Source organism: Corvus hawaiiensis, chromosome 13, assembly GCF_020740725.1.
Source record: "Corvus hawaiiensis isolate bCorHaw1 chromosome 13, bCorHaw1.pri.cur, whole genome shotgun sequence".
Lineage (NCBI taxonomy): Eukaryota > Metazoa > Chordata > Aves > Passeriformes > Corvidae > Corvus > Corvus hawaiiensis.
In genome coordinates, this window is record NC_063225.1 from 21,180,137 (window position 1) to 21,205,576 (window position 25,440).

Below are 25,440 nucleotides of genomic sequence, written 5' to 3' on the forward strand. Positions count from 1 at the left end.
TCCAGAGCAGAGGGGCTCCAGCCCTGGGAGCAGCTCCGGGGCCTCCTCTTCCTTTCAGGCACTACTGCCTATTCTTCTTTGCTTGTTCCCTCTTTGGGAAGATTACTTCTGGAATAATCCAGCCCTTCCCATCCATTTCACAGACACAAGGATAAGCACACCTTTGTTATTTAAATTGATTCTGATTTTCCTTTATGGTGCATTAACACTCACAATTTCATGGCTGCTTTTTCAGGATAACTTGCAAGACTCCTGCTGCAGAAACAAGGTAATGCCTAGTCATGTTTTGTTATACTTGGAGGATTTATAACAGAGTTAGGGTGGTTGCCAGACAGAATTCCTGCTCTGGCTCTGGTCCAGGGAATCAGCTTGCTTTTAGCAGCAATGAGAAGATACAGAAAAGCAAGTTCTGCCCTGTTAAATTCAGTCCGTAGAGAAGCATGTGCAAGTCACAGGAAGGTGGACAGAAATTAACTCTGTAAAAAACCCAACATGTTTCTATTGAAAATAATTAAGTTTTTGTAACAGTAACAGCATTTAGTACCTGCAGGTACAGTAGGCCCAGGGCTGTGAGGAGGTCTGTGTTTTCTGGAGAGAACCTGGAACACAAAAGCCAAAGGGCTGGGTTTGCTTTTCAGCCCTTCCAGAACAGGGTAAACACAGAACATGGAATTCTGATGCTACATTACTGTGGTATCACTTCAGGAAATTAAACTGTTATTATTAAAAACAAATATTAGAACAACTGCCATCACGGGGACTTCCTTTGAATAACATCACACCTCAGCTTCCCAAATATCTTCTGGGTATCAGTGGGAAGGCAGCAAGGCTCTGTGAAATAGATCTGGATACATAATAAGATAATGTGGTTTTGTTAAGCTTCAAAGTGAGTCTGAATCAGTGACCTGGAAATACAAAATGGGATTTTCCATCATCTCTCATAAACCACCCTGTAAATCCATCCCTCCTAAGCCTCTTGGGCCATGTAGGACAGGCAATCCTCAGCATTCCTGATGGATCCTACACACTCCTCATCAGAATTTTAATTCACCGTATAAAAAGATCCCAAATAAATAGGATGGAAACCACAACAAAAAAGGAGAAAGCAGAGAGAGACACTATTTGTGGTCTCACTCACCTCAACAGGCGTCAGCTTTTAATTCCCTGCTACCAAGACTTAAAAAAATCTGATCTGCACACTTACACTGGCACCTCTACACCTCAACCAGAACAAAACCACCTGTGCCTGGTGGAACATAAACATGGAATAACTGACTATCCTGGAGCTGGAAACAGCAAGAAAAATGTAATAGGCAGATGAGAACAAAAAAAACCCCCAGGAATAAACAGGAATGAAGAAGAAAGGAGGGCAGGGGGGCACCAGGATAAGAATATAAACCTGGTAAGATGCTTAGCAAGGATTATTTATGTAATAGACATTCTAGATTAGTCCAAATGTCTGCCCAACCCCACCCGCTGTCAGGCAGCAGCCGAGGGCAGACGTGAGCAGACACTACATGGGTACTCCAGTGGCTCCCAACACGCTCCTGATTTTCTTTCCAGTGCTGGCCTCCATGGCAAAGCTACATTTGACAGCACTGGTAATGCTTGGGAATGCCCTAAAACAAGGACAGGTGGGCACTGAGGAGCACTGAAGGGGTGGGAGAAATTCCCTGTGCACCAGCACATCTCCCTCAGCCACAAAGTGCTCTGAGGGAAAGCAGCAAGTGACAGCCAGCCAGTGACTGTGGAGGGACAGTCAGGGTTACATCGTTCTGGGAGATAAACCTTTGGGATGGAGGAAGTCAGTTTTGGATCATTTTGCTCCCAGGCATCTCCGTCCATTTGTTATTCCACTTTTTTTTCTGGCAGCCCTTCCAACAGCTCCCTTCTTCCCTGCCACACTGTCAGCAGGAGCAGAGACAGCTCAAGTGCTTGGAAGCGCCAGCTTTGCTCAGAGCCTCCGTAATTACCATTAGCTTTTTAATCATGGCCTCAATTCAGATCTGGGACACCAATCAATTTTCTCCTGGCATAGGATGGGAATGGGCAGATGGAAAAAAGGGATATTTCTTACTCTACAGCTTTCTTATATATTTCAATGGCTTTATCCATCTCCCCCTCCAAGAGGTGAATTTTGCCCAGCATCATGTAGGTCAGGTCGTGTCTGTTGAGCTCCAGGGCATTGTTGAGTTGGTCTCGTGCCTAAAAACACAACCACAGAGAGTAAAAAAACAATAAATGATTACAGAGCCCTCAGCAAAGCAACAGCCCACGAGTAATCCCCAACAGCCAGGGAAGGAGGACACCCAACAAACACCCCCTGAGCCTGGGGAACACAACCTCCAGCCCAGCTAATCCTTGGAACAAGCTCTGCACTGGCAGCCACCTGCTTTTAGGAGCAGCAAAAGGCAACACCTTCAAGGCAAGCAAGAGGCAATGGCCTCCCAAGGAGGAGATGAGCACAGGCCTGTTCCTGGATTTGAGTTTGTTTGGCTTGAGGGATGCTCTGGATCTCTTCGGTGAACTGATACTTTTTCTTCCTTCAAATGCTTATTCCAGCAGTGAGCAAGTGAAAATCTGAGTGGAGATGTCAGCAGGTCCCAGTTGGGAAGGTGTTAGTGCAGCCAACAAACCCCAAGTGTGAACCCACACTCCAGAGGTTGGTTTTTTACAGGGATGCCTCAAACAGGGAGCACAGCTGGGGTTTGCTGCAAGGGCCACAGCACCCCACCAGCAAGAGCAGCAGGGAGGAGCTGGGCCAAACTGGGAACAAAAAGGGCCTAAATGCTGTTTTTTCCCTTACAAAGTAGCTGGATTAGAGACAGCTCAGTGCTCACCAGCAGCACTCAGGGGATGGTTAAGTAAGGAACTGGGAATGGCGTGCTCAGACCTGGGAATAAAACTGCATTTGAACCTCCAGAACTCCTTTACTAACTCCAGATTTAGTTCAAAAGGAGCTTCAGACAGAGGAGCAAAACCTTCCCATGGAGGCAAAAAAGACCTGCTGCACCTCCAGCAAACAATCCCCTAACTCCTTCCCTCTGAATCCTGCCAGCCCCAAGGAGCTGAGGCTTCCTTCAGGAACTCTCTGCATGGGGTGCAGGAGTTCGTGCTGGGGAAATGGTTTGGGGTTTTACCACCATCCTTCTCTTGCTTCAAGAGGATGGACCTGGATTGCTGCTCCTACAAAGCCAGCAGTGTGCCTGGGTCTGACTTTAAACGGCTCAGAGACAGAAGCAGCTCTTGTTGGAGCACCGCCCATTTTCTGTCTAGTTTGACGTTTCTCAAGCATTCCCTTTAAAACCAGCAATGTTCTCTGAAAAATCTTAAATTTCAGAAAAAGCCTCTGGCCCTGCCACAAGCTGATCTCCCTTTATCCAACCTCACTGACTTGCAGCTGACTCAAAGTAATTCAGCACACAAATGGAAACAGAGACAGCTCACAAACCTTTGCTCCCAGAAACAAACACTGAAGCAAAAAACTTCCTTGATACCTCTTGCTGCAAATGATCCATTTCAAGCTACCAAAGACAGTGACATTTCTGGGATGCTTCCTGCTTCCCACTGGCATTACCTTGTTGAAGTGTTTCAGGTACATGTAGCATACACCCAGGTTGTGGCTGATCTCCTGCATGGGAAAAAAAAAACAAACCAAAAAACCAAATCAGCACAAGGTAAGAAATATAAAATCTGACAACACTGACCCAGAGCAGGAGAGCCCTATGCCTGCCCACACCCTTCTTGCTTTGTAGAGCAAGTAAACCTATAAATTTCAGTTACTTCAGGCACCTACAGAGCTTAAGCGGAGTTGTACACAAAACATTACAGGCCACTGAGACAAAAACCACAGAAATGACAAATCTCTTTTAAGAGAGACCAGACATTTCTCTTCAGAGAACAAGGAGCACAGATCGGTTTCTTCACCATGGTGTCACTCTCTAAAACCAGGAAAGCTGCCCTCATGGGTGACTCAGTCTGGCTGTACATCAGTAGGATATGCACAGTGTCCAACCCAGCTGGACAAAACTGGAAGATGTGCCTCATTTTCCAAAACACAACTTGAGCACTGGAGTATCTGATATCCCTCTGGCATCCTACACAGTTTTGCGCAGGGAGGAAGATCCCTTAGGGATCCTAAACACACTGGTGACACTGTAGGGATCGTCCGTGCCCCTAATTCCTCACCCACAGTTTAACACACAAGGCACCTTCCCCACCCCAGCACATCCCTCAAAAGCAAGGTCCTCCCATTCCTGATTTTATTCTGGTGAGCATTTCACTGATTCACCATCTTAGACAGCCTTGACCTTTCACAGGAAACTCTCTTATTTCCCCATTAACCTGTTTTCCTCCACGCAGCCTCTGCAGCTGTGCAGAACTGAATCAGAGACTCTGGGCTGCTGTGGATTGCAGAACGAGGGAAGAGCACAGCCTGGATGTGCTTCCAGTGCTGAGCCAGGAACTGGGAATAACTAATCCAAATACCCACTGGCACCTGCCTGCCGGGCTGTAAACAGGGTTACAGGCATGCCAAGCACTGGGAATGCAGGTGGGGAAAAGACTCATGATACAAAAGATTTGTGAGTTGTCTGGCACAGGGTAAGTCAAATTAACACCAAAGTTATCCTTGCATCCTGAATTTTAGATGTACTGAGAAACAAAGGAATGAGCTCACATATTGCAAACCTACTTTAGAAACACTTCTGCAGGCAAAACAGGCAGCTGCAGAAGGCTGCAAGGCATGGCCTCTCCCTCACCCACTGTCCCACCTTTCCCTTTGTAATGCTTTTGTCCTTTTATACATAAGAGTTAATTTAATCACTGCTCCTGTATATGGTGTTTTGCATTATGAAAGCTTTCCCAATTACTCAAGAAAGTTTTAATAACCGACGTTTCCAAATTCTCCCCATACTTCCCTTAAAGTACAGATGTGGTTATGTTAAAATGATCCTTTGCAAAGCTCAAACACGTTGCTCAATTCTCCGTGCCCCAAGCCAACGCGTGGGATTTGGCTCCTGTGATCCAAACCGGGCTCAGACCACAGGCAGTGTGAGCTCACCTTGGCTTGGAACAAGCTTGCAGCTATTACAAGGACCTGCAACTCCCTGAACACTCACCCAGTCCTTCGCATCGAGTTTTGCTGCTTCATTGTACACTTCGATGGCTGCCTTGTGCTTCCCCAGGAGAAACCTGCAGAAGGATTGCAATGCTTATGTTTTTCCTGTGTTCAGACCCTGCTGTGCAGCCACTATCACCTTTACCAGTGAGAAATGATCCTATCTGCTGCTTCTCCAGACATCTGCAGGAGAAGTTTACAACCTCAGCACTGCTCCCCCTCAGGACCAAGGTCATCCATCCTGGCACTGGTGGGGATGTAAGGAATGAATGCCCAGGCTCTGCAGCCTGCTTTTGTCTCCAAGGAAAGAGACAGGTGCCCTAACACAACATCCAGAGACAGAAAAGGGTCTGTAGGGCAAGTCTGCCCAGCTCAGGTCAGCACCTGTAGCTCTGGACCTTGAAATCAGTATCACCTTTCTGCTTGAAGCCCAAAGGAAAACACAACAGCAGCCAGGCAGATTAACAGAGATTCTGCTTAAAGAACAACCCACGCTTCTGGAAGCCAAGCCAAGTGTTGATAAGGAGGAAACATGTCTGGAATCAAGCAGCCTAAGAGAAAAACAAAGCATGGAAGGTCCTGGGTGGCACATCCAAGAGAAACAACAAATAAAACACCACTCACAGGGATCGCGCCACCTGCTTGAGGTTGTCAGCGCTTCGAGGGTTCAGAATGGAACATGTCTGGAAAAGTTCAAGAGATTCTTGAATTTTCCCCTCCAAGCGAAATATCAAAGCTGTAAGACAACATACAGCAGGCAAATGAATCCATTGTCAGCAGGAAAAACGTGCCTCTGAGAGCAGGGAAAGAAGGGGGAGTACAGACAGCAATGCTCCTCTGGCGCTTCCCCCTCCTGCAGCACCCGCAGTTTGTGTCTGCAGGCAGGACTCTGTGTGCCCGGAGAAATTTGGGCGTCAGAACAAAACCTTTAAGCGTTAAACCTTGGGCAGTTCCTTGTACAGATGCAGTCTGGATTTCTCCCCTCCCCAGCCTCTCCAGGCTGCAGTATGTCCCTGCCAGCAAATCTCCACTGTCTGCCACCATGGCACTTGGAACTGGAATGCCACATTTGGGGGGACATTTTTTAGGGGCCAGAGGGCAGGGCAGGAAGAGGAATACCATCCTTGGAGCAAGGAGTGAGACAACAACCACCCGGGGTGGGTAACGAACCAAAAACATGCATCTGTAACACAATCAAACACACACCAATGCACTGAAGGCCAGGAGCCCGTAATCCAAGGAGGAACTGGTGACAAATACAGAGAAAACAGGACATTTAATGTGCCCATTTCATGTGGAAATCCCAAACTTCAAAACTAAATGGGGCGAGCAGGGGAAAAAAATGTATTTTTTACACAATTCTATGTTTCCCTCATCTATCCCCTGTATTGTTCTCTGTATCTCAAATCAGGGGTGACCTGCTTTGGCAAAAAGAAGATTTTCGGACATACCTTGAACGTAGACAGCGTATTCACAGAGCCCTTGGGACTCCTGGAGCTGCTCTTTGATGACAGCCTGGAAGGACAAAATTGTAAACTCACATCCTTTTAACACGGCTGATTCCAGAGATTTGCTTCCAGTCACAAAAACCACAACCCCACCTGTAACAAGGGCACTGGACCATGACTGGCCCAACCACACAGTGCACAGGCCAGGGCTCTGTGCCAGGAACACTATGGCTCTTTAGTATTCCTCTGTTCATTCCTATTCCCCAAGATAATTAGATACTACCTGGGGAAAACGCCACAAGGCATCTCTGAAAGCATCCTCTGCTGATAAGGCTATCTACTCCAGGCCCTTTGTGAAGAAATAAATTGAACTGGAGCAACTGCAGCTGAGTCAATGAAAGCCAAAAGAACAAACGAGGAGTGCACGGGGGAAAAACCTGATGAAAATGCAAATTCTTGCTGGCTGCATCCATGCAGCTCCCAGTTTGGGGTGGGGTGGGTGCAGCTCGGATATATTCCATAGGCACAGCTGGTCCCACCTTTGGGAGGATGAACACCCTGAGTAAGAACCAAGAGCATTATTTGTGCTCTGAGACTCCTCTTTTGTGCAGAAGTAGAAGAGATACAGGGGGTAAGAATAATTTCTGGGTGAGCAGCGACCTGGTGTTCATCTGGCATTCCAGATGTGTATGGTCAGTACCAGCATCCCCTCCCTCCGAGAGGAACAGAAGTGAAGGACCTGAAAACTGAACCTCAAATACAGCACATGGGAGGAAAACTATTATTGAGAAAGTGATTCTTGAGAAGGTATTAACTGAGAAGTTGTTATTGAGAAGAAGGAACATTCTTATTGACACTCCTCACTTGTAAAGAGAGGAAGGAAAAGGAAGAACAGGACTTCTGCTGCTCTTCCCTCACCTGTACCTGCTAATTTATATAGATAACTCGTTACAAAGTGCACTATTATAAAGCATTTGACTCAGAAATACCCAACATCTCCTCAGTTCAGATAGTCTGGATTGTTCCATCTACATAAACCCAGATTCTCAGAGCAAGAGAGGGCAATAGAGAGCTATCTTTTAGAGAAATCTGATTCATTCTGTAAACCCTAAGAAGTCCCACAGCAAAAGGCCCACAGCTGAGGAATATGATCTGTAATCCCAGATTTCCCCCCCCAAGTTTATTTAAGGTGCTGATGACAGAATTTAGACACAACTGGCAGGACACCAGCCAGTCTCTCTGTCATCCCTGGGGATGCTGCAGCTGCAGACTCTCGGGGATGTCTGCCTGGCACCTTGCTGGAGTGGCACTGAAAGGGTCAAAATCACTTTAATGCCTTCACTTTGGGGAGTTGATGCCAATAAATACAATAGTTTTTTAACGGGCTTTTAGTTCATTGAAAACTATGGGAGATTTTAAAACCGTTAGAGAGGGAGCATTTCAAAGCACTGAGTGGGAAAGACCAAAATGAATTAACACCACAGGTCCCTTGTTTCTTAGTGAGACTAAACTAATGGATTTTAACAATGCCCAAACTGTCCTGGAATCTTTGATTTTTACTGCAGAAACACTGCTTTGTGAGCTCTGAGGAAAAGCAAAGCTGGCCTGCCAAGCAGAAAAGTATTTATTAGCTGTCTTCTCTCGATTTTTCCCCGCTATTTCCTTGCTTCCATGACTGATGAAGACATGGAGACGTCAGTGTTGCCCTTATATCATCTTGTTATTTTCTCTGGTTTGCTAAGCTGCACATATTTTTCTTTTCTGTACTCTGCGATTCCACATCCCACCACAGAAACAATCGACACACGGATGTACACCAAAGAACTCCAGTCAGACAACAAAAAAGGGAAACAATTTTCTGTTTTGAGGGCTAGTCCCACTTGTGTTTCTATCTGTGCAAACCAACACCTGAGAGGAAATCACTGCACTGATGATACAACGCCCTGGCTCTGCTAATTAGGAGCTAAATGAATTTCCTCCAGCCTGCTCGTTTCCTAAGCACCCTCAGGAGCTCTCCAGCAGAGGCAAGTCCTGACCAACCTGGTGTTTCAGAAGCCAAAAAGTCTTTTCAGATCTTTGTTGCACATGCCAGAATCAGAAAGGCAACTCTTGTCCCCCGCTCCTGCCCCTGGGTGCACCCTCTTCTCGTGTTCATTTTATCAGGAAAACACACTGTTAAATAACTATTTGCCATTTCCTTAGTCCACTTACCATTATAATCCCAAACAAACAACCAGTTCCAAACTACTCACCAAGCCCAAGATGAATTAAAGCATGTCATGGATCATGTGTAAATTGAAAGAATTTTGCTCAAGAGTAACCAGGATATTTTTTATTTACGCTTGGTAGTAATGCCTCCCTCAGCTGAAGTGTTTTCATAGCGTCTCTGAAGTACCACTGAGAAACCTGCACTGTGGAACTGTGTTATTATCAGTTTGGAAAACCCCACCCATCCCTTGGAACAACAGAGGTTTGCAGTTCTTTCCACTTTTCCCCTCCCAGTGACATCCTGAGCTCCAGAGAGCTGCACCCTCAGATCCTGAAGGTAGCCAAGGACTGGAGAACACTGAAGTAATTTTGCTTGGGTTTTCTCTTGGTTCCCTTATTTCAAAAGAAGTCAGGAAAGAGGGTGGTTTGGAAATTGTCAAGAAAACTGTTTTTTCATTACATCAGTAAAATAATTCCCAGGTTCTAGAGGCAGCTCTTACCTTACACTCCTCGTAGTCTCTGCGGACGTAGAGCAGATAAATCAACCAGTTCTTCCTCTCTAGGACTGGCAGCTCCGGTGCTGTAGATGGAAAATATTCACAGAACACAGGGGATCAGACTGAGCAGCAGAGAACCTGGGAGAGATAGTCCCAACCACCCCAACTGCCAGCACAAGGCAAGTAATTCAAGAACTGAAATTGTAATTAATGATTTGACTTGAAGGCTGGAGTGTGGACTTCTAACCAGGGTCTGGTTTTATTCTACTTCTCAAACTGGTGGATAAAACACCGTGTTCAGGATAGACACTAAATAAAAGCTCTAAGCAGAAACCTTCCACCTGGTCTACTGGAAGGTGTCCCTGCCCACAGCAGGAGGGTTGGAACAAGATGGGTTTTAAGGTCCCTTCCAACTCAAACCAGTCTGGGATTCTAAAGGACTTGAGGCATTGGCTCCTTCTGGAGCGGCTCCTGGAGTAAACAGCTCCACACACACATTTTAATTCAACACCAACACTGGCTGGAGGAATTGGATTTTTTCAAATGCACAAGAAGCAGCTTGGAGGAAATGAGTTGGATTCACATCTTGAAAGTAGGGCAGAAGAATCAAAGGTCTTTAAGATAAATTTCTGGGAGTGAATGAACAGGAAACGGGCGATACACACAAAAGGAGATTGGGGAGAAGAGGTCTGAAGGTGTGAATAATTCAAAGAGGTCAGACGTAGTTCTTTGAAACTGTGAAGGGACTAGGAAACATCACAGGTCTGAGAGACTGCGAAGCTACTGCAGAAAAACACTTGATGCAGTGGAGGAAGAGGAAGCCTTGTGCTCCAGCATTTCAGTGGTGCGGAGCTCGCAGCAGTAATTATGGCAAATCACGGATGGATGTTGCTTAGCGATATCCACGTCGGGTTTACAAGTTGAACACGCTGCTGTGCATTTCATTAAGGCTGGGAATGTACTGCCTGGGACTGGAGTCTCCATTCCGAGGGGTAACCATAGCAACTGGCCCAAAAGCTCCGTGTTTGCAAGTCAATATTGTGACACGAGTGCAGAGGCAAAGCCAGGCGAGGGCTGGGGCAGAGCTGGGGGACGCGGGGCAGGGACAGCTTCTGCAGCCCTTCGGGGCACGGCACCGAGCCCAGCGCCCCACGGATGCTCGGGCTCAGGAGCTGACACTGGGAGTCCGTGCTCCCCTCTGCCAGCAGAGGTGAGCAAGAAGAAACCCTGCAGGGGGAAGGGCTGGATCACGTCGGGAGGCAGGTGCCAAGAGTAATTATCTTTTGGAATGGCTGAGCTTTAATCACTTCTGGAGCACACCAGGCCCCCCCCCCCCCCCCCCCCCCCCCCCCCCCCCCCCCCCACCCCACATCAAGTCCAGTTTCACTGAGAGCTCCTAAAACCAACATCCTTCAGCTGTTGAATTTGGAAAACATTTCACAAAGCCGTTCTCATTTTCTTGGTTTTTCTTTCTTGAATTCCAGAATATCCATCTAGATTTATATTAGAGCTGAGAATTAAGTGTGCGCACTAGCAATTTAAGCTCAAATACCTTCTAAAGAAGGTTCAACTACCCTAAAACAAATAGAAAGCTTGCAGTCCAAACAAAAAAGTAATCCAAACAAACAAAAGAGTAATCCAAACAAAGAAGTAATCCAAACAAAAGAGTAATGCAAACAGGCTAAGCTTACAGAAATGCACAGATCAGGGATCCAGATGTTCCCAAATTCTGCTCTGCTGTGGAGTACTTAGATCTTTGTAAGTAAGGCATTTTAATAAGCGTGTTCCCAGATCAGATTGATTTCTGATGGCTTTACGTTTTCCATTTGGCCTTAGAGTGAAAGGATGAAGAGAAGAGTTAAGAGGCTGCCTAAATAGCCATAAATGGATTGAAACCCCACTATTTCACATCTGAAGCCCATTCAGGGGCTACCTAATTCAGTGACACTCTGTAACTACTCCCCTGTGTAATGTTATTAAGGGTGCCAGGGTGTGACAGAAACACAGCACTCGGGGGTGCTGGCAATGCACTGCCCCTGTCTAAGGCCAGGTTGGACGGGGCTTGGAGCACCGTGGTCCAGTGGAAGGTGTCCCAGCCCATGGCAGGGGGTGGGATGAGATGGGCTTTAAGGTCCCTTCCCACCCAAACCAGTCTGGGATTCTATAAAAGCAGCTGGACTTGCGTGCCCTTCCTGCCTGGCATCTCCTGGTGCCACTATCTGATGTAAAACACCAAACCTGACACACCTGGGCACTTCTCACCTTCTTTTGTAAGTATGGATTTAAGGACAGACATTGCAAACTCTGTGTACCCATCAACATTCCACTGACAGTCTCAAATTAGAAAATCCTGCAGCTGTCTGAAATGGGGAATAATCAAAAGCTCTCCAGACACACCCCCCCGGGTCTCCAACCATCTGTTCATGCCTTACTGGGAGGTTAAAAAGAAAAAGTACCATTTAAGGTTAAAATATACACCAATGTTGTGGGCTAAGATAAGAGGCCAGTAAACCAGAGAGGGGATAGAGGATTGGTTGTTTAATTCCTGAAGGAAAGAGCTTTTTCACACTTCTGAGACAAGAAGGATGTTATACTCCACTCCCACGCCATGGAAACGCCTACTGGGAACAGGGATGGGAAGGAAGAAATGCTGAACGTCAGAGTGAGGGCTGAGCAGAGCATCAGGCTGCAAAGGGAAAGGGGAAAACCCATAGAGTTGCCTAAAAGTGCTGGGATGGAGAGAAATGGAGCAATCAAAAGCCACCATGAGCCCCAGGAGTGAGCACTGCTCACATCTGCAGAGATAAAGCAGCTCTGCTTCCCCCAGTGATACACGGAGCTAAGGATAACTGTGTGGGACTGGGAAAGCATGGGGAGATTTTATACTCCTAAATCTCATTTGAAAATAGCAACAAGGCTGACTGAGGAGACACGACTCGCTTTTTTTCTTCTTTCTCCCTAAGACAAGCAAATTGAAAGCAGGCAAACAATTCTGATGCTTTCCAAAATCTGTGTCTAAATTCATGATTAAATTTGACACAGGAACATATCTGATCCCCCCCCAAAGGATTATTACCAGGCTCCATGCTCTATTCAGATGCAGAAAGAATGAATGGAAATTATTTACACACCTATCCAGAGCCGCAACCATCTTAATCTGCATTTCTGCTTCCCCACAAAGCAGTGGATACCTGCTCCTGGTGCATTTATCTCCCTCAGGTTTGCTCCCCCAGCCTGCTGATAAGGGCTCTCGCAGTGCCACGGGTCACTGCATTCTCCTGAAGAAAATGGAAATACAAATCCCTGGCTATTTGGGTTTCTAGCTCCAGAGAAAGGGAATAAAACACTTTCTTCAACATATGGACCTTCAGGAGTTTCTCCCATGTCACTGCTATATGAAGACACACTTTTCTTTGTCACCTCTAGCAATAATCCAGGCACAGGTTGGAAAAGCGTCGTTTAGATCCTTCTAGCAGTGAAGAAACAAAAAGCCATTATTTTCTGTAAATCAATCTGCCCAAGGGCCAGTCCAGGAAAACAGAGTTATCAAAAAACTTGGTATCTACAGCAAAAAGAGTTTATAACTTGTATAATTGTCTTTTGGCCTCACTTTTGTGGGACTACAAAAGTCCTGCACCAGGGAGTCAGGCAGCAAATATATGATTAAATGCCTTTGAAGTGTGTTTTGATTGAATTCAAAAGGGAATCCATCTGATTCCCTACCTCCTCGCTGGCCAGTGATTGATTGCACGAGCCACTTCCAGCAATGTGATTTTTCTTTCTGACAATGCTCCTTTAAGGAAGCCACTGGAGCGGAAACCCTGACAGAATCAGAGTAAGATCATCAGGTTTGTATCTACGCTGCTCCATCATCACTCTTCCCTTTATTCATCCTCTTATAGATTTTCTCAAAGGACTGAAAAAAATAATAATGAGTTATTCCCTTTTGTGTAAACCTCCCTAGGAAATTATTTTGTGCTTGCATTTTCATATTGGGTAATTATAGCTTAGAGATGAACTATCAAACAGTAGGGTTTAGATTTAATAAAAGGGCTTTAAATTGCTGTAAAAAGAAGAGGGGGGAAAAAAAACCCCAGAAGCTCTTAAGAGATTTCATAGGGGAAATGATTGCTGAAGCACCAGCAGTAAGAAGTGGCTCAAGAACATGTTTTAGTCATCTCAGAGGAAAAAAACAGTTCAGAGCCCAGCCCTCCTTCCAATCCAGATTATTGGAAAGGGTCCAAGCCCCAGTTCACCCCTTCCAACTCTGAACCCAACCTGCAGCAACCTGGGCAAGAGTAGCAAAAGGGCAGAAGACTCAAGAAGACACAAAGAAGAACTTGTTATTGCCCAAAATCCACAATAACCTAAAGCACACATAACATACAGCACAAGGAGAGGGCAGAAAGCTTTGGAAAGGCAATTAAATAGAAGTATTTTTAATTTTTTTATTCTGCAGTAGCTTCATGAGCCACAGTCTGGATCCATCACGGTAGGTACCACGTACATGAGACAGGTGTTCCAAAAGGACTCAGCTATCCCTCTCCAAATTCTAATTCAAAATTCCATGTTGCAAAACAGCATCATCCAAGCACAGAGATACTTTCAAAACTAACAAACACACAGGCAGCTCCTCAAGTCTCTATTTGTGACATTTTGATATTGAGGCAGCAGAAGCCCAAAAGAATTTCTTAAAGTGAATCTTAAAATCACAGGATGCTTTGGGTTGGAAGGACCTTAAAGATAATCGAGTCCCAGCCCCTGCCATGGGCAGTGACACCTTCCACTAGCCCAGGGTGCTCCAGGCCCCATCCAACCTGGCCCTGGACACTGCCAGGGATCCAGGGGCAGCCACAGCTGCTCTGGGCACCCTGTGCCAGGGCCTCCCCACCCTCACAGCCAGGAATTTCTTCCCAATATCCCATCTAACCCTGCCCTCTGGCAGTTTAAAACCACTGCACCTTGCTCTGAAGAAATCAAAGCAAGAAGCTGGGCTGGGACAAAGCCAGAAGGATGGAGGTTATCAGCTCCCATCATCAGGCAAGGCTTGTTGGACACACAGCAGCACTGGATTGGATTGGACTGGATTGGATCGGATTGGAGATTCAATCCCCACTTCCAAGTAGCTCTGGTCATTGCCTTAAGGGCAGACTCCCAATGGCATAAAGCCACTTCACCTGGCACTGCAGGAGAGCATCCCCATGTGAGGGGCAATGCAGGGAATTCTCTGCGGAGCGCCGCCCGCCCCATCCCGCGCTCCCAGCCCAGCCTCCTGCGGACGTGTGCTGACATTATTGCCAGGGTTACCATTACTTCCACTCCCAGAGCTTGGGGAAGGTTCAGGCATAGCTGCTGTTACAGCCCAAACGCAGCTCTGTGCTCTCATATCCATGTTAAATAAACATGGATTGGGAGGATGAGCCCATCTGTGCCTGTCTCCTTTTTGCCTTGAGCTTCACAAGCTGCCAACGCCAGGAATTCCACTACCGTTTGTAAATCCAGTGTCAGGGAGGGAATGGGCATCTTCTGGGCAAAAATAACATTAAAATAATAGGGCACACACTCAAACAGCTTCTACAGAATAGAACAGCACAGCACTGCAGAGAACTGGATTTCCAAAACAAGGTATGATAATGGATAGAAAGCATTTGTAAGCTCTAACATCAACCTTTTTATCAAGATTTAAAACTAACAGACTGCCTTGGTGTGAGAGGAGCATCCTACAAATTTCTAGCAGAGCCAAATTTAACAAGAAATCCTCTTCCTTCCTCAGACTCTTTTCCTGAGACTGTGGCAGTATAAATACATTAGAGCTTTGAAAGAAAACTAGCACAGGAACATTGCTCTTCCTACGCTCAGATCCATCCTTGGAGTTTGAAAATGGAGCCGTTAATGTATTCAAAACTCAGTAATAATGAAAAATAACCCCAAAACCCAGCACTCAGAAGAGCCTCTACGAGCTGTATTTCACTCACCATGTGTGAGTGAATATATGTGAGAATAGAGGTGTTTGTGTGCACAAATCCCTCTAAAATGGATATAAACAACAACAAAAAAGGAGCAGCTTTCTGTTGCAGCCATTCTCTGTTTAATCCCTTTTCCCTCTGTTTTCCCGTTTGCAAATTGTAGCTGGAACACCTTTAAATCAAGCCCTAAAGCCGTGTGGTTGCTCGTTATTTACAGTCAGCTGGGGTTAATAAAACTCATCACACAGAGCCCGGCGCTGGCGAGGAGCCGTAACTCATCCCCAGAGCTGCCTCCCGTGGTTTAATGGCTCCACGAGGTGCAGGGAAAGCTGGAAGGAGGCTGGAAAACAGTGGTTTAAACAACAAAAAAAGCAACGTTTCTGACTCTCCACCTCCCCCTGCAGGAAAATTAGCCAAGGATAGATGAAAGAGTTCAAAATTGTATCTTAAATCTGATTTATACTCTAGGGCATGGGGAAATAAAGGCATTTTCTCTTGCTACTTTGCACTGCATAAATCTCACAGAGTTGCTTGCTCAGATTTGTGTTTTTTCTGATTTAAGACATTTACAGTTCTGAGTTACTCCAAAGAGAGATGGTTTCATTTATGAGACAAATACCCTGATTATTCAATTCATTTGCCTTATAAATAGAATTAATTTATTCAATTATTTGTCTTCTACTGTGTGCTGCTCAAGTTCAACCTTAAGGTGAAGTGGGTTGATCTGTAAATAAACATACGCTTGTCATCCCCTGGACCTCCCAGTGCCAGTGAGGTTCCCAGGGGCAGAACCAGTTTGGTTACTGGGAAATCTCTGTTAGTGGTGAGATACCACTGTGCAGTCCTGAATCCATTGGGGGGGGATGAGATTTACACACGTTAACCCAAGTACATGATCCTGATCATTACTGCGTAAAAAGTTTAATTCAGGCCTGATAATGCTCAATTCAAGGCTACAATTTGATTCAAACAAATAACACTGGAGAGAAATTTAGTAACAAATACCCTTAAAAAGAAATTTGAAAAAGTATGGTCTTTCTGAAAAATAAGAATTGAAAGTCTATTTGCTCTGCACGAGCCAATTTTGACCATCGGCACTGACTGCTGAGCAGAGATGTGCTCAGAACAGAGGAAAACCAAAAAATAGGGGAAAAACCCCAAAACCCAGGCTACTTTACATGTTAGTTCTTAAGTCCCTGAGAATATAGACACCACACTTGGAGATACCCAAGGATCCAAGCCCTGGCATGACGCCCCAACTCTCATCTTCTCTGTTTAAACCATGTCCTGCTTGACGCTTTGTGCTTTTGTAGGCAGGGTGGAGTCTGAGCTCTCTCCGGGTGTCTGTTTGCCAACGCTGTTCCCAGATTTGGGAAGCAGAGCACACCACTGCAAAGGCTTGGCAATAAAATGCCTTATGAACAGCAGAGGTGGTCTGAGATACTTACTGCTGGCTCCTCACTGTCTCCTCCCACAGCAACGCTGGGATGGGAGATATTTCCCTCACGAAGTGGCTCCAGGCATTCCCAAAATAACCAGCTTCTCATTAATTCCAGCATCAGGAGCACAGTAGTTTGGGGATTTCCACTCTAATCCTTCCTTTGGCTTTAATTCCTATGCTTAGTCTTTTTCTGTCTACAGAGTGAGGTATTTTACATGGAAATTGAAACGAAAGTTGTTCTAAGGCATTTGTAAGAAAAGCTTTTCCTTTAGAAAGCAAAATAAAATTCCAACAGGGAGAGGACCACAATCCAGCCATGACAGTCTTTGAAACTTCCCACTCCATAAGGAACAGCACCTAGAACCTGTCCTCGCTTCATCCACTGCCAAAGAATGATATACTGGAGGAACATTATAAGAATATATATATATACAAAAAAATAGAGAAGCTGGTCTTGCAAACATTTCAATACTCCATACCACAAGACCTTATAGTTTGAGTTCTTCCAGCCTCATTGCCTCAGGATGAAGTTTTCCAGGTGGGAAATCCCAGTCTATCCCAGAATGAACATCTGCCTGTGCACCTTCACTCTTCCCTACTGCACAAATGTGTTAGTGACACAGTCTTTAATTACACAGCCACAGAAGCACACCCCTGCCTCCTTCTAATTATGAGTATAAAAATGAATCACAGTGAGGCAGGGAACTAAATTGTTGAGAATTATGAATAAACCAGTGACTAAATCCCAGGACTTGCAGCGTGTGTAACGCAGCTGGAAGCGTCAGCAGCGGAGGGGACAGGCCCTGGAAGGAGTGAATGGAGATGGTTTTTATTCAAAAAGCCCTCGGTGAGCTGCTCCATGCTCAGCAAGTCCCATCATTCCTGTGCCACAGATGCTGTTGGAGAGCTGGGCTAAATCCAACAGGTCATTATGTCACGAAAGACTCAGATGCTCAAATTCCAGCTGCACAGACAACGGGAATTCTGACTCTTGAGTGAGCTGCATCTCCTTCAAGTGTCTGAAAATGAAGATATGAGTGACTTGCTTTGGGCTGTCTCCAAGGTAAAGGAGAGGAACAGGCATCCTTAGGAAAGGATTCATCCCAGCACAGGTGGCTAGGAGAGGTCAGGGAATGGCACAGATGCCCTTTCCACTGACTAAACATGGAGCACGGGTGATCTGCTGAGACTTGTTCTGCATCAGAGAGATCTCAATGCAGAAAGATGGATCCCACCCTTCCTAAATTTGTCACTTACTATTTTTACAGAATTATTTTTAAATTCCCATCAGGAGATGCCATTTTATCTGTATGCAGCACGCCAACAAACTGGAGCTGAAGGCTTTAAAATCAAAAGAAACTTGCCTGGCACCAAGGACTTTCAAAGAATCTTCAAAAAATGAATTTACCTGTTTTAAAAGCTGGCACTAAAATGTTCCCTGCTGTGCTGCCTGCAAAGGATTCCCTGCTCCCGTCAGCACAGATATTAATGTACACACACAAGAGGGCAGAGCTGTGCTAGCACATTCCAATTTAAATATTACCAGCTCTTTGCAGTGCAAGGATTACTGGGCTGTTATTTTGGGGAGAAGAGGATGAAGCGAAGGATATTACAGAATTTAATTACCCAGAAATGATAATCCATTTTTTTAATCTCACTACTCAAAACTAGCAGCTGCATCAGATCCTGAGCATCACACACAGCACTCACTGCTTGCTCCCGACTTATCGGCAAGATGGAAATACCCAAGACTCTTACATAAAACAATGATGTAATTACCAACTAATCTAGCTTATTTAGGAACCAATTTCTTCCCACAAGGTTGGGGGTTTAAATGGACTAAAAGATCTTGTCTTGCATGTGGCCAAATGGAAGCGAATGGGTATGGACAGATAAGGGCTGGATTGGCTCCCCCTGACCACAACATTCCCACTAAGGCCTTTTCTTTCTGACACACTTAGAAGTATTAATTAATTTAACTCAAGGGGGTTGTTTTTATCTGGATTTCTCAGGCAGCTTCACTCTTACAAGTTCAAAGGCAGCTTTGAAGCCAGCTCAAAGAATGGATTTATATTGATTTAAGAAAATGCATCAGGAATTCAGAAATGATCGGCACTGCAAGTGCATGGAACCGACTCCTCGGGGTAGAGAGTTCCTGCTCTTCAGATTAAGTACTCACAGAATCCCTTAAAACATCTGCAGGAGCAGGAGGGATCCCCACTGGTTCATCTGGGCGAGCAGGAGCCACCCGCAGAGAGACAGGACAGCTCATCAAAAGCCACTTATCTATTTCTGCATAATCTGAGCATTATTTATTATCTAAGAGCCACATTTTGAGACTGTTTCTTGTCACTGGCACTTCCTAACCAGAGTCACCACCCAACAGGCCAAGCAGTGCATTGCAATATATCCATTTATACAAGACTTTTCATTTCGTGTCTCCAAATGTTTTGTTAACCAAAAGCCTGCAGCATCCAAAACCTGTCACTGGGTATTAGGCCAAGCTTGTGGTTGATAAATGGAAAGCAGCAAAAGCCAAAGAACTTTGCCAAAGGTCACAGTTAATTCCTTGCTTCAAACCCTAGAAAAAACATACCTACAAAGGATCCAAAAAATACCCCAGTGCCCAGCCCTGGGAGAACACTTGATCCCTGCTAATACTTTTACAGGGTTTTCATTTTGAAAATTATCTACCTGACCCTTCCTGTGGTAAGTGTAGAGGAGGTTGATGACAATTCAGAATTCTCATTCTTGACAGATTAATGGATTTTTAGGACAAGTTCTTCCCAGTGATTCAAATGAAATCCATTTTGCTTCAGTGAATTTATTATACCATGTACATATTTAGGACTCTACCTTATCATTAAAACACCATCAGTGCATCTCAGAAAGTCTGAGGTCTCGTACTCATGTAGAAATCCAAATGCATTTAAAATTGTCCCATTAACCTCTGAACTGCTATTAGACAAGCAAGAGCTCAGAACTTACTTTCTAAACATTTTTTCCACAATAAAGGGAAATAAATTCAAGTTATGCTCCATAAAAATCAACAATACAAGCTGGCAAAAGCACTTCTCCACTCCAGTGCTATCTGATCCTATAAAATGACTTGATTTGCCCGTGTGGGAAAATGAAAGTGGGAAGATGGGAGACAGCCTATCTCAATTCCGAAGCAGTAAAGCGTTTAGGAAAATATCTGATTAATTTAGAATGCAGGAGGGAGATTACAACCCCACCTCAGCAGGCTGACATTAACTCCTTATCGCTTCAAGGAACAGAGCTCCCTTTATTCCACCCTCAGTTGCTTGGGGATCAGCACAGGGAGGGTTATGGATCTTGATGGAGCAACAAAGGGAATTGATTTTCGGAGCAGCTCTCCCCGCAGGGGGTAAAGGACAATACAATGAACGGTTTTGCTACTCCTGGGTCAGCTGCTGAGGAACCATTGTCACCAAGAGGCCACAAGGTCCTCGGAGGGAGTCGCCTCCACCCACGCTGTTAATTCGGATCTCTGGATGCAGAGATTCGAACCCGATGCCACCAGCACCACCTGCTCCAGAACCTTCAGACCTCCTTCACCCTCGTGGAACGCCCATCCTCTTCCCCGAGGGCTGGCCTGCTGACAAGCCAGACTCGCCCAAATCCCGACTTTTGGGCTTTTGCAGCCCATCATGCATCCACATGATGGATCAGCCACGTCACGAGCAAATTCTGCCTCCCAACTCGGCGTTACCGCTTCAAGAGCCATAAAATCAGGCTGCTAAACACTGGTTGTAGGTTTCCACTTTTTCTTGGCTCACAGGCAGGATCATAGGAGGAAAGCAAGGAACAGTGAGGGGAAGCTACTCAATTCAGGTTCAAAATATCCAATGTATTCACACCTGCATCACCGAAAACGTGGTCTTCTGGTTAAAGCTACAAACCTCACATGTGGATTTTGTCATTCCGATGATTTTTGGCAAATTTGAGACTCCATTCTCAGAAACATACATTTAATACCTCGCTCCTGCCCAGTACAAACACAGACAAGCTGTTACAGGCTGAATGTGATGGTTAAAATAGGGCTTCAGCAATGACTTGGTCCCACTCTGCTACATCTGAGTGCAACCACATCATCCATTATTGCTCTATTTGGGCACGGATTTTGCCCACACCAAACTGTTCATATGGTCTCTGCATTTCACAGACCTGTTTCTGCTAATGTTGAGTTCAGGATCTCTCTTGCCTAAGAAAACACTGCTACCGAAGCTTTATCCTGCTTGAAAATACAATGCAAATACAAAAAGGCAATTTGCTGCAACAGAAAGTGGCCATTCAGTGTTTAAAATGTCAGTTTAAAATAAGTTTAGCAGCAGTCTTCTGTTCGAACAGCACTGGTGTAGCCCGGCTCCTAAAGTTCAGCGTAATTCTCCTCAGCCAAACTAAAACGGGATGCGATAATTAATTAAGATGTTCTACAAATACTCTATTAAAAAAAACTCCAGCTGTCATGGGAAGAAAGATGCTGCTCTTTCCTGCCAAATTCCACAAAAACATATCCAACATCCCTTCGTTCTCCCTCCTCCTCTTTTCCATGCCCCTAGTCCCCCACCCACACGCAGAGGACACAGTTACATCACTCCAAGTACAAATCTTTTTGCTGCCCTCATTTCCCAGAGATTAACGATCAGGCAGCTCAAATCAGCTTTCCCTGCTGCACTGAAGTCAAACATTAAATGGCAAAGCCCAAAGGCTTCCAAGGCATTTCAGTCAGAACAACCCGAGGTGTGCCAGGCACTGGAGATGCCTCAATTTACCTTAAGGGACAGAGCAGAGAATTACAAAAGTCACAGGCTAGAGGATTTTTTTTTAGCCCTCATAGTTTACTTGGAGTCAAGGGTTGTGTCAGTATAAAAGGGAGATCCAGAGCCACAAATAAATGGGACTTGCACAACGAGGCAGAGCAGGGTGGGGGTTATGGAGGATGAGGAGATGGGAGTCATAACCTTTATGGGAATAAAGGATGGAGATGAACCTCTCACCAGGGAGCCCATCAGTGTCTCCATGGAAGTCACAGTAATTGCTTCAAAGTAACCAATTTAGAGTAATTTTAGAGTAATTCTTGTTCTGAAAGAGTTGAGGATCAAGATAACAGTAAATTTGGGAGTTATTTTTACTTGCATGCAGGCCTGAAGCAGTAGCAATCTTCTCCTCAGCTCTGGGCAAGCTACCAAAGAGGCCTGGGCTTGTGCTGAGACCTCAAGCCCGATCTCCAGGACAGCCATACTCTGCTCAAGGGCTGGAATTCTACCAGGAATTGGGACTATGTGAGATTGGCCCGAGCTCCCCAAAAGCAAAGTGGCTCTTCCAGCTTCCCAAGGCCAAGGCCTACATGCACGACAAAGAACATTCCCCAGTTAGGCAGAATGTCAGTGCAGTGCCCAGTTACCAACCCTACTCCTTTTTAGTGCCAGCATTATCCCAAGGCAGTCTCTATCCCAAGGAATACTACTCTGACAGGCACATCAGGGCAGAAAATGGCCAGAGGGCTGTGTTCACCAGCTGAGCTTCCCTGAATGCAAAGGCAAGGGAAAAGGAGGACTGCTTCTGGCACTGGGAGGAAATACTCTCAATTATAATCTGAACTGATGGGGCCCTCTGCACGCTTGAGAAAGGAGAGTCCATTAAAAACCATCCCAAAAGCTCAGCTCAGGTAGGCATAAAAGCTCTGCAGTGACCAGATCTGTGCCAGAAGGGGAGCAGTGCCACAGGGAGAGACACTCATCACATGTTTGAGACAAGTCCTGCCTCAAGAACAAGGGAAAGGGGCAAAGGAGAGGCAGAAGAATTTACCAGATCCCTCAAAAACCAGCAGGATTTGGTAAAACATTTTGAATCAACAACAGAAATCGTACCTGTTCCAGTTCAGATTCAACCAAGACTTCAAAACAACAATTTGCACTGAGTGAATTAACACATTTTCAGTATTAAAAAGAAACAACAAACAAAAGCAAAGGAACAATAATTAAATCAGTCACAACCTGCCTGATTTGATACCACTTTTACTTCAAAAATTGGAACACATGACATAAAAAACACCCACAAGACATGATGTTTGCCTCTCAAGATTATTTCCGGAGCAAGCCATCATTCTGAAGAACCCAAAACAAACCCCTGTTTATTATCTGAGAGGATAAATGAGGCTCAAACTCATTAACAGCCCCATAAGTAAGTACACAATAAAATAAACAGTCTCACAGATGATAAGCAAACATGATACAGGCTGTGGCTACGGTAAGTCAGCCAGGGACAGCACTGAGCTCACAGAGACCCTGGAAAAATACTGGTACTCAGCAAATTACGGTCTAGACAGTCTCCTCTTTTCCCAGAGGACATTTATTTCCTCCTAGACAGCTGCACACACTATAGAAGAAACCTTAAAACCAACCTGCCCAAGAAACACAATCTTATCTTCAAACAAACCTTTTTTAGGACGGGGTTTTGTTGGTTCTGTAGCCGCTGGCGATGAAGAAACCTGAAAAGACAGAAACCAGGAGTAGTAAATATACCAGGCAAGGTTTCTTGAAGCTCTGTTCCAGAAAATAATCAGAAAGGACAACTGGCAAATCCCAAAGGAGGGCATAAAAATAGCAGCATTGCTGCTGGACAAACTCTGGCCTTCCAAGCAAGGCAGAGATTTCTGTTCCACAGCTCGATTAAATAAACACCCTCATTGTGCAGCACATCCCTGCTCGTGGGGTCACTCCTGATCAGCAGCATCCTGGGAAGTGATCTTTACCTTGCAAAAAAACCAATACTGGAGCATTTAAGAAGCTCATTAGAGATCACACAGAAAATAAGTCAAAAACATTTATTATAAAATATTTATGAAGTTAATTAGGGCAAAGCTGTTCCCGGGGAAGCATCTGAGTGGGCAGGATGTGAGCACAGGGATGTCCCACCACATGGAGGGCAGGGAACCTCCCCCTGCAAACACTGTCCAGAGCTCCCAGTCCATGGAAAATAAATCAATTTTCTATGATTTTCTTACTTTGCATCAACCATCAAACCCTCACAGAAGAGAAACAGGTTTACACAGGGAAGTATTTTTATTTTTCACTTTGCTTTTTGAGAAGACACAACACAGGATTTTATACCTGTGTCACCTCCCCTCTCCTTAAAAAAATAATTTTTAAAATCAGAGATTCAGCCAAGCTTTGTTCATTGCAATGTTTTGGGGACATTTTCTAGTTGCATCTTTTTTTCTGGAGATGGGGTGGATCAGAGATGCTGTGACATGAAAAATAACCCAAGAAAGGCTCTTCCTTTTTTTTTTTTTTACTGTTTACTTTTTTGTTTCTTAACAGTTTCTAAAATTTTATTGACTTTTCTGATTCCTATTGTGAAAAACTGAGTTGCTATTTTCACAGAATTCCCAAACTCCGAGCACTCCATCCTCAGCAGGAATAAGCAGCACAAACACCTCATTTTTTAATATATTGCAATCTTTTACAATCTGCACACACATCATTACAACTCTGAGTCCTCTCACTCAGCTCCGTTAAGACTTTTCCTGGAGTTTCTCCTATTTCCTCCTCACCTGAGTAACTTTCTACTCATCCTTTTGTCCAGATCATTTCTAACTACACTGAACAACCCAGGCCTGGTACTGATCCCTGCAGGGCTTCACAGCAACCACCCTCCAGCACAAAAAACGTATGGAATTATGGAATCAGTTGGGTTGGAAGGGACCTTAAAGCTCATCCAGTGCCACCCCTGCCAGGGCAGGGACACCTTCCACCGTTCCAGGCTGCTCCAAGCCCAGTGTCCAGCCTGGCCTTGGACACTGCCAGGGATCCAGGGGCAGCCCCAGCTGCTCTGGGAGTTCCATCCCAGCCCCTCCCCACCCTCACAGCCAGGAATTCCTTCCCAATCTCCCATCCAGCCCTGCCCTCTGGCACTGGGAAGCCATTCCCTGGGTCCTGTCCCTCCAGCCCTTGTCCCCAGTCCCTCTCCAGCTCTCCTGGAGCCCCTTTAGGCCCTGGAGGGGCTCTGAGCTCTCCCTGGAGCCTCCTTTTACTCCAGGCTGCACACCCCCAACTCCCCCAGCCACTCCTTGTGCTGCAGTCCCTTCTCCATCTCCATTACTCTTCCCCTATTCCAGCACCTAATAATCGCTTATTAACGTTAACTACTTCAGCAAAGGCTGAATTTCCCTCACGTTTTCTATACCAAGTGTGCAGATTAAAAACTCGCTCTTCAAAAGAACTTGCCGCCGCCGCCACCCTTCACTTCCTTTCCCCTCCGCTCATCTCCCCTCCCGTCCCTCGCCCCTCCGGTCCCTCTCGGTCCCCTCAGCCCGGGCGGCTCTCGCCCCTCACCGTAGCGTCCTGCAGCTCCGCCATGGCCGCGGCGGGCCGGGGTTGCCATGGCGACCGCCCGCCACTTCCGGCGCGGCCATGGCGCGCGGGGCACGGCGGGAAGGTGGCGGTGGTGACAGGAGGACCCCGGCCTCCCCCCCCCGGCCCCCGTTTAATGTGGAAAAACACCCGAATAACCACAGAAATAATAAAAGGTCCGGATTTTGGAAGGTTTTATTGGGGACTCCACGGCGTAGAGGGAAATGAGGCCGCCAGTGAGGAGGGACGGCCCGGGAAGCGCTGAGCAGCCGTGGCCCCGCTCCCTCCCCGCCCCACAGTAGCAGCAGGGAGGGAGGCTGGGATGGCAGAGTTTGTTTATTTTCCTTTGTATTTCCACAGTGTCTGTGGGGACGGTGTCCAGC

General features: G+C 45.8%; 1 protein-coding gene across 4 annotated transcripts in view; it reads right to left on the reverse strand.

The window, feature by feature from the left end:
• The window catches only part of BBS4 (Bardet-Biedl syndrome 4), a 35,066-nt gene extending 9,960 nt beyond the window's left edge, over nucleotides 1-25,106 (reverse strand). Inside the window, exons 1-9 of one of the 4 annotated variants that reach the window (XM_048318239.1) lie at nucleotides 25,040-25,106; nucleotides 23,142-23,193; nucleotides 9,276-9,355; nucleotides 6,571-6,634; nucleotides 5,744-5,855; nucleotides 5,121-5,193; nucleotides 3,578-3,631; nucleotides 2,078-2,205; nucleotides 545-599 (exon numbers count right to left, since the gene is read on the reverse strand). In XM_048318239.1, coding sequence (XP_048174196.1) covers nucleotides 545-599; nucleotides 2,078-2,205; nucleotides 3,578-3,631; nucleotides 5,121-5,193; nucleotides 5,744-5,855; nucleotides 6,571-6,634; nucleotides 9,276-9,355; nucleotides 23,142-23,193; nucleotides 25,040-25,063 — 642 coding nt within the window. In that variant the 5' untranslated portion in view covers nucleotides 25,064-25,106. Of the gene's footprint in view, nucleotides 1-544; nucleotides 600-2,077; nucleotides 2,206-3,577; nucleotides 3,632-5,120; nucleotides 5,194-5,743; nucleotides 5,856-6,570; nucleotides 6,635-9,275; nucleotides 9,356-23,141; nucleotides 23,302-25,039 lie in introns of those variants that run through there. The other 3 variants (XM_048318238.1, XM_048318240.1, XM_048318241.1) reach the window with 3 other exon arrangements.
• Between the last annotated feature and the right edge of the window lie 334 nt (nucleotides 25,107-25,440).